This window comes from Adiantum capillus-veneris, chromosome 29, assembly GCF_014529385.1.
Source record: "Adiantum capillus-veneris isolate H3 chromosome 29, ASM1452938v2, whole genome shotgun sequence".
Lineage (NCBI taxonomy): Eukaryota > Viridiplantae > Streptophyta > Polypodiopsida > Polypodiales > Pteridaceae > Adiantum > Adiantum capillus-veneris.
In genome coordinates this window covers 73,285,938-73,295,798 of record NC_140959.1, presented here as the reverse complement: position 1 = coordinate 73,295,798, position 9,861 = coordinate 73,285,938, and the positions used below count along the sequence as shown (strand labels likewise).

Below are 9,861 nucleotides of genomic sequence, written 5' to 3'. Positions count from 1 at the left end.
TCCCTTGTGCAGACTGTTCTTGATGCCTAACCAGATTCCTACCAGACTTTTGCTAGTACTTGGAGACTGATGACCCAAGGAAATCCTGAAGTTGTCAAGTTTGATGCATTATGCACATTGCTGTTGCAAGAGTCACTTTCTAGAAAAAACAGGACTAGGCAGCGTGCAATTGAACAGGCTTTTATTGCTTCTCAAAGAAAGGGTGGTAACAGTAATGCAGCCACTTCTTATGGTTCGGCTGCGAGTGGCAAAAATTCTGTTCCTAATGCTTCTGCTGGCAGCACTTCGTCTGGCAATTCTGGTGATAAGGGCAAAAAGAAGATGCGTTGCCATTATTGTAAAGCCAATGATCACTTGATCAAGTCGTGTCCTAAGTTGAAGGCCAAAGAGGCTAAGAAGAAAGAGGGTGGTTCCACTGCAAATGCTGGGTCCACTACAAATGCAGCCATTGTTGAGTCTTCTGTGAAAGGAGATTGTGATGCTGATGTTGATGCAGAATGGGCTTTTAGCGCAGAGTGCACTTACAATCCTGCTGTCCATGATGCATGCTTGTCAGTTGCTGCAGATTCACATGTGTGGTATTTCGACAGTGGTGCTACAAAGCACATTACCTCACATCGTGAATTGTTTACCTCTCTCGAGTCTGTCCCTCATGGGAATTCAGTCACTTGTGCCAACAACGCCTCTTATCCAGTTCAGGGAGTTGGAAAGATTGTGCTCACTGCTGCTAATGGCAGTTCCTTCACACTTGTTGATGCACTTTATGTACCTGGGATCAAGAAGAATCTCTTGTCTGTATCCGCACTTGCTAGACTTGGACTTGTAGTCAAATTTGTGGATGACAGATGTACTGTTCATGATCTCAGTTTTGGTGATGAAATTGTTGCATCTGGGCTTTTGTGCCGTGGGCTGTATAAGCTCACTTTGTATGACAAGTGTGGACAAAATTTTGCAAATGCTGTTGCAGATTCAAGGGCTATTTCAGATGCAAAACTTTGGCATGCACATTTTGGTCATCTGAATTTTGCCAGTTTGCTGCGTTTGTAGAAATCTGATATGGTTGCTTCTTTGCCGCCTCTTGAAGCACCTATCAAACATGTTTGTGAAGGCTGTATTCTGGGTAAAATGCAGTGTTCTAAGTTTCCAAAGAATGGTTCAGTTAGGGCCACATGCAGGTTGCAGCTTGTGCATAGTGATGTTTGTGGGCCCATGCAAACTCCGTCCTTGGGCAATTACCTGTACTTCGTGACTTTCATTGATGATTACTCCAGGCATGCGTGGGTATTTCTGCTTAAAGAGAAGTCCAAAGTTTTTATGTGCTTCAAACAATTTTTGGCTATGGCTGAAAATGTCTCAAAATGTACTATGGGCACCCTCCGTTCCGATCGAGGGGGGGAGTATATGTCTCATGAATTTAATGCATTTCTGGCTAGTCGTGGGATAAAACACCAATGTACAGTGCCTTATACACCTCAGCAAAATGGTGTTGCTGAGAGGAAAAACAGGTCACTAACGGAAATGGCACGATGTATGGTCAAAAGTCAAGCTTTGCCGCATTCTTTTTGGCTTGAGGCCATCATGTGTGCCACTTATGTACTTAACAGGTGTCCTACGAAAGCTTTGCAGTCTATTACTCCATATGAAGCATGGCATGATAGAAAACCTTCTATTGAGCACATGCGTGTTTTTGGCTGTTTGGCATATGCTTTGGTGCCACAAGTGCAGCGCAGAAAATTGGATGATAAGGCTGTCAAATGTATTTTTGTTGGTTATAGTGCTGAAAGCAAAGGTTACAGGTTGTATCATCCGCAAACAAAACGTATTCTGGTTTCACGGGATGTAGTGTTTGTGGAAGATTCTGTTCAACCCTTGCTGTCATGTACTAGAGACAGTAATGTAAGCTCACAGGATATTTATGACACTTTGTTGCCTCTTTTCAGTGGTGGAAATACGAATGTAAGTTCCAATGAGGCAAATGTACAGCCTATGGGGGTTTCTGAAAATGTTTTAGAACAGCCTATTACTGATGCAGATGTACATGATGTACTTGATGAGGAAAGGGCTGAAAATGAGCAGGCTAGAGGTATGCAAAAATGGCTGGTGCACACTTTGCGTGACAGTAAATTGGATGCACCTTTATCTAGTCGTACTCGTTCAGGCTCTCGCCATGCATCTTATGCATCAGATTGTTATGCTTTGACTGTGTCTAGTTTACATGATGTTGAGGAGCCTCTATCTTTTGATGAAGCACAGAATTCAAAAAATTGGATTGCTGCCATGAAATCAGAATATGATGCACTTATAGAGAATGACACATGGACTTTATGTGATTTGCCTTCTGGCAAAAAGGCCATTGGTACGAAGTGGGTTTACAAGTTGAAATGCAAGCCGGATGGTGAGATCGATCGCCATAAGGCTCGACTTGTTGCAAAGGGTTATGCACAACAAAAAGGCATAGATTATGAAGAGACTTTTGCTCCCACTTGTCGTATGACTACTGTGCGTTTTCTATGTGCATTGGCAGCTCATTTTGGTTGGGATGTACATCAATCAGACATTGTTACTGCTTTCTTGAATGGTGACATATTTGAGGAAGTTTATGTAACGCAGCCTCGCGGTTTTGTCATAAAAGGACAAGAGGACAAAGTGTGCAAATGTAAGAAGGCTTTGTATGGGTTGAAGCAATCTCCTCGTGCTTGGTATGAGAAAGCTGACACTCATTTGGTTAAACGAGGCTTTCGTAACAGTCCAACAGAAAGCACATTGTATGTAAAGCGTGAGGATGATGTATTTCTTTATGTTGATGATTTGCTGATCACTGGACCAAATGAGAGACATATTGCTGAATTTAAGGCTGATTTGAATGCTACTTTCAAGATGAAAGATTTGGGGCTGTTGCATCATTACTTGGGTATACAGTTTAAGCAGTGTGATGGTGGTATTGCCTTGTGTCAGAAAAGTTACATAGAGACATTGCTATGTAAGTTTGGACTTGAGGATTGCAAACCTATTGCCGCTCCCATGGAAACAGGTTTGAAGTTGAGTCTACATGATGCTGGCGATCCTGCTGATGTCACTCTTTACCAAACTCCTGTTGGCTGCCTCATTTATGTATGCAACACGAGGCCAGATATTCAGTTTGCAGTCTCGCAGATCAGCAGATTTATGCATAGCCCAGGGTCTAAGCATTGGCAGGCTGTCAAGAGGATTTTCCGCTACCTTAGTGGCACTTTACATCTTGGCTTGTTTTATCCCAAGGGGGGATCATTGCCGCCAGACTTACATACTTTTTCGGACTCAGATTGGGCTGGTTGTTTTGACACGCGAGTGTCCACAAGTGGTTTTTGTTTCATGCTTGGCAGTTCATGTATATCATGGTTGAGCAAGAAGCAACCTACTGTGGCCACTTCGAGTTGTGAGGCTGAGTACAGGGCAGTCTTCACATCTACGGTTGAGTGTGTATGGCTCAGACGCCTTATGGCTGACTTGGGTGTTGGACAGGACACTGCCAACACTATCTACTCTGACAGTCAGAGCGCATTGGCAGTTGCGAGGAACCCAGTTTTTCATGCTCGCACAAAGCACATTGAGGTGCATTACCACTATGTCAGGGAGAGGCTCTCAGCAGGAGAGATCAGCTTGGCTTATGTGCCAACACAGGACAACCTTGCAGATCTTTTCACAAAGGCATTGTCTCATGAGAAGCTTGAAGCTTTCCGCAAAGCTTTGGGCTTACTCCCCTTTGTGGACTGATCCTGTCCTCAGGGCATGGCACTTCCCTTTACTCATGTGCCAGCTCTCGTTCACCGCGTCACTCCAGGGGGGATTTGTTACCATATACATGTGGTAGTGATGTGTGTGAACACACTAGGACCGCCGGGGCATTTTTTCCCTCTTTAGGAGGTTTTTTCCCCCGTGCATTGTATATACGCCCATCACTCTAGGGCTATCTATCTTTCCATTGCACACTAAGTAACACACTCTCTATTGTGTGCCTTGAGCTCCCTTCGTCCTCTCCAAGCTGTGTGTGTTTCTCTGCAACCCTAATTCCAACAATTGTATGCCTCCCCTTTGATATGTAATTCATCCCTACTATGTATGTTTTCTTAACTGCAAATATAGAATTTAGAAGTAAACCTCAAAATTTGTAGGTGGGAATACACTTAATCTAGGTTTTTTTTCGAGCGCTTGGATATAGAATTCTTTTCTCCATGTTTCAATGTTTGTAGTTTAGCTTGCCACATAAATCTAGAAGGAGAAGGGTCAGGGTAAGGAAGCTCTAAGTAGTTTTCACATGAGGCAAGGTGAGGGCTTGTGTACGGATACAATGGTGTATCCTTATATCTGAAAGGCATATGGCATCATGCAAGTATTTGACATGAGCAAACTAAAATGGATATTCCGGGGCTCTTTTAAAAAAACCTTTTTAAAAAAAATTTGTTTTGGTCAACATGGACATCATATTTAAATGTAGCCTCTTGGAATGCACTTATGTGGCCCTTGGTACCCCCATTCTTAGAGGTTCTTGCTCTTTGGGGTCACTTTCCAAGGAGGCAAATTTACTATATTTACATTAAACTTTAGATTTTCTCGAGCACTAAGGTACACAATGCTTTTTTCAAAATTTTGGAAAATCTACCTATGAGAAATTTTAGAGGCAAATTTATTGTATTTGATGGTTTTTACACTAGATTTTTCTAAACATTTAGGAATTTTTACCTTCAAATCTATTATTTAGAGGTAAATCTCAAAATTTGTAGGTTAGATTAGACTAAATGTAGGTTTTTTTTAGCATTGAGATACACAATACTTTCTCCCAAAAACTTGAAAAACCTACGTATGAGAAATTTTAGAGACAAATTTACTATATTTGTAGGTTAGATTACACTGAATGTAGCTTTTTTCTTAGCACTGAGATACACGATACTTTCTCCCAGAAACTTGGAAAACCCACGTATGAGAAATTTTAAAGGCAAATTTAGTATATTTGTAGGTTAGATTACACTAAATGTAGGTTTATTTTTAGCACTAAGATACACAATACTTTCCCCAAAAACTTGAAAAACCTACGTATGAGAAATTTTAGAGGCAAATTTACTATATTTGGAGGTTTTATTTTGCAAGTTGGATCACACTAAACCTAGATTTTTTTTTAGCACTTAAATACACATTATTTTTCCCAAAAAATTTGGAAAACCTACATATGATTACAGTAAGCGTGCACTCAAATACATTTCTAGGTGGGATTGCATTAAACCTAGCCCTTTTCCATTATTGGGATACACAATGTTACAAGAGATGATGTCTTTGAGATTTTTGGTAGGGAGAGGAAGGTGTCGCAGTGCCTTATGCATTATTTGTTGAAGGTGCTATTGATCCAATATCTAATGATGATGGTGAAAAGGGAGATTATCCCTCATCGAGACCTTGCAAGATGTCCAACACATTAATGCTTTCTTGAAGTGTTGGTTTGTGTGAATGTGGGATGTGTATGGAGATGATCCATTGAAGGCTAGCGGCCCAACAACATGCTTCAATGTCCATATATCATTCTTCATCTCTTCCTACATCAAGTTAGGGGCCAATCCCATGGACTCAAGAATGTTGAGTCTGATGTAGTCATCCAATGAGCAAACATGAGCTATGCTTCTTTTCACCTCTTCTAAAGGCTTGGAATTATCCATCTTTAGCATACCAACTCGATGTGAGTGCAACCAAGTGGTGATGGTACTCCTCACAAGATGGGCTCATTGGGTGGCAATGGCACTACACATCTTCTTGGCTTCCATGGCCAGCTGCATCTCTCAGACGCGGTACACATAGGCACGATCATCTTCCATGTTGACCAAAGATGTGGAGCAGCTCCTTTGAGAAGCTATTTAAGGTTAAATTCTCCTTTATCATGGAGATAGCAGTCCCTCTGTAGCTCTCTTTTTTCTCAGACAATTAGACTCATTGAAACATGGAGAAAAGAACTCTATATCCAAGCGCTCGAAAAAAAACCTAGATTAAGTGTATTCCCACCTACAAATTTTGAGGTTTACTTCTAAATTCTATATTTGTAGTTGAGAAAACATACATAGTAGGGATGAATTACATATCAAAGGGGAGGCATACAATCATAATCATACATGCAATGTGAGTAATTCAAATATAAAAACTTTCAAATATGGGCAATTTGTCTCTACAATTCTATCATATGTAGGTGTTTTAAAATTTCAATGTTTTGTGGGATTCTCTAAGATCCCTTGATTGCAACCTCCAAGTTTAGTAAAAACCTTCAAATTGAAAGGAAAATCCCCAAATTTTATAGGTAAATTCTAGAAAAATCATGTAAAGACCTTCAAATATACTTTTCTCATATGTAAGTTTTTCAAGTTTCTGAAAAAGAGCAAGAAGTATCTAAGTGCTTGAAAAAAGGCTAGGTGTAGTGTAATCCCACGTACAACTTTTAAATTCTAGATTTGAAGGTGAGGAAACCCATGAAGTTCATAGAAGCTTAGTGTAAAAACACTCAATTATACTAAATCTCGAGACTCATCTATAGATTTTATAAGCTTTTGGGAAAAAGCACTATGTAACGAAGTGCTAAAGAAAACTTAGGTTTGGTGTAATTCAGCTTACAAATTTTGAGATTTATCTCTAAATTCTAATTTGAAGGTGAGAATGCCTACAAAGTTCATAGGGAAAAACCTAGGTTTAGTGTGATCCCAACCCCAAAATTTGAGATTTACCTTAAAATTCTAATTTGAAATTGAGATCACCTACAAAGTTATGATAAATTTTGCACTTTTTTTTTTAACATAGTCAACAGTTTACTCTGCCTTTCGTCGTTGTTAACCTGCAACAATTGCTCGCCACCTGGTCTAGATTTTTTCCATATCCTAGATTCTTAGCTTGGGCTTACTCGACTTTGTTTGTCATTGGCTATTGCAACAATTTCATTCTCTCTCTCTCTCTCTCTCTCTCTCTGCTAAAGTAGTCACTATCTTTCTCTCTTGCCATTAAATCCCCACATATTCTGTCATTCTCTCTCACCGCTGAGTAAGAGTCTCTCTCTCTCTCTCTCTCTCTCTCTCTCTCTCTCTCTCACACACACACACACACACACACACAGGATGCGGACAATTGTGATCTCACATTCTCTCTCTCTCTCTCTCTCTCTCTCTCACTCACACACACACACACACACACACACACACACATGCACACGCACAACCTTGGGTGTACACAAAGGCTAGCTCAGCTAGATTAGACTCTCTCTCACACACACCACCAATAATGCCCAGTCACAGTGTAGGTTGAGATTCGAGTCTCGTACGCACACATAGCCAGTGGCCAACTGTGTTTCTTCTTCTTCTCTCTCTCTCTCTCTATCACACACACACACACACACACACACACACCATGGACACGAATGCATGCACGAGCAGTTGTTGCAGGTTGAGATTGGACTGAGACCTTCAAGCACTAAGGTCGTCAGACTTATTTCATGGAGTTCCTAACGTGTTGACATTTGTGCAAGCTCTAATGGATGACACGTGGAAGGCCTCTCCTTGCTTGGAAAATTTAAGCTCCATTATATATGTATAGGTTTACTTTAAGATTGTTTTGATCAAGATTTTTTTTTTGGCACTCTCTTTGAGACCTCTCTCTCTCTCTCTCTGTGTCTCTCTCTCTCTCTCTCTCTCTCTCTCTCTCTCACACACACACACACACACACACACACACACACACACACGCCCTTCCATTTTGGGGCTATTCGAAACCTTCAGGAGGTCATCAGGCTGCAGGTTATTTCATGGAGTTCCAAACGTGGATATATGTTCAAGCTGCAATGGATGACACGTGGAAGGCCTCTTCTTGCTTGGAAAATTTAAGCTCCATTATATATGTATTGATTTACTTTAAAATTATTTCGATCAAGAATTTTTTTTTGGCACTCTTTGAGACCTCTCTCTCTCTCTCTCTCTCTCACACACACACACACACACACACACACACACACACACACACACACACACACACACATACGCCCTCCATTTTGGGGCTATTCAAGATCATTGTATGTATAGATATACTTTAAAATTATTTCGATCAAGAAATTTTTTTGGCACTCTTTGAGCTCTCTCTCTCTCTCTCTCACACACACACACACATACACACACACACACACACACACATACACCCTTCCATTTTGGGGCTATTCGAGATCAGTGTTCAATTAAAATAGAGATTTATTGTGTTAATTGAAAAAATCCTCGTTAGATTCCAAGTTCACCTTGAAATAAATCGATAAAATTTTGCTAGTGTGCATACGAACTATTTTTTAAATTTTAACATTTTATGGCCATTTGCTTTCCAAAAGCAAAGTTGAGCCACCCTTCAATTAAGGAAAAGTAAAGTTGGAAAAGTAGAGTCAAACCTTTTTGGCCTGCTGAAGGAAAGGCCTTAGTGTTGGGCTAGGTTGGGCGTCCTTTGACGGATGGCGTCCACGTGGACGGCCCGTAGATTTTTAGCTTTGTGTGAAGGCGAGGGTTGCAGGACAACATGACCTCGATGTGATAGAGGAGGAAAACAAGGGTGAGGAGTGCATTAACGTTGTGGAGAATGCGTCCATGTTTACGTTGCTGTCACCTGACGCTTCCGCTAGCTCGCGTGTGGTTGCATCTCGTCTCTCTTTCAATCTCTGACAGAAAGCCCTCTTCTCGGCATTGCCCAGCTCTGCCTGCCACAGTGCAAGCTCTCTCTTCGCTACACACACGCGCGCATATCCACACGCCCTTTCTCTCCAACATGCACCCGTCTAGAGATAAGCACAATTTCATCAGATCAGGCAAGCATATTGGCATTTTATCCCCATGCAAATCCTACATTCTTGCTGAGTTAAATCTCTTCAAGCTTTAAAGTACCTCTCTATCCAAAACTTGTACCTTATTTGTAAGTCTTTCAGCTGCTCAGCTTAGCTCAATCTTCTTTTTGATCCTTGTAGACCACGATCATCATCATCATACAACGAGAATTCTGTATTGTGCGCCTTCCAATTCAGCTGTATGACAAATTATGGATCCTTAATTTCAACTCAAACCAATTGAAACATAAATTCTAGTGGCCATAGGGGGGACTTCTTGGGGCTTAACCAATGCTAATTTGAACGTTCTGGAGAGATATATTGGGAGCTCTTGTTAAGAAGGGCACTTGATTTAAAGATGATGGAGATGGACACAGAGATGGAGATGGAGGAGGTGCGATCAGAGGAAAGAGCTATGTATGGGCAAGGAGGTGGTGCAAGTGAGGAAGGGGTGATGTGCTCAGGGGGTGTTAGCGACGAGGGCTTTGATGACGGGATGTCTATTCTGCCGCGCCACACCAAGGTCATCGTGATAGGCAATAATCGAACAAAATCTGTTCTAGTTGGCCTGCAAGGAATTGTGAAGAAGGCGGTTGGCCTTGGAGGCTGGCATGGGCTGGTACAATGCCATGACATTATATCTCATTGTATTATCTTGGGAAGGTCTGCTTCTGCTTATCTTGGGAATGTCTGCTTTGCTATGTTGCATTGTCTTGACAGAAAAACAAACATCCCCCATACCACCTCTGTCGATCTTTGAAGGCCTCTCTCTCTCACCTAAATTCCACATTTTAATTTTCATGTTTAGGGTTGGATTTTATTTTGCCTATGAAGTAAGCATTCTCTCAGCTGCATTGAGAGGGATCTATTAATCTTTAAACAAAAAATTACTAATCATCGCTGCAAGCCATCGTGACTCCTCACCTTGTTCTTATACTTTGGAAGGTTAAAAATTGAAGGTATGAAAAGTTTCACAGGTTCCAAGATTTCAAGCTTTAGAGAATGGGACA

The 9,861-nt window shown here is 41.1% G+C and overlaps 1 protein-coding gene across 1 annotated transcript; it reads left to right on the top strand.

Moving 5' to 3' along the window:
* Window positions 1–9,165: 9,165 nt before the first annotated feature.
* LOC147419399 (uncharacterized) lies at window positions 9,166–9,611 on the top strand. Its single transcript, XM_086505237.1, has one exon. It carries the CDS (start codon window positions 9,210–9,212, stop codon window positions 9,609–9,611), a length of 402 nt encoding a protein of 133 aa, XP_086361363.1. The 5' UTR covers window positions 9,166–9,209.
* Window positions 9,612–9,861: the final 250 nt, after the last annotated feature.

Bases quoted from the DNA above. Each gene is read 5' to 3' on its own strand.
- LOC147419399 (XM_086505237.1), top strand. From the start codon at position 9,210: ATGATGGAGATGGACACAGAGATGGAGATGGAGGAGGTGCGATCAGAG.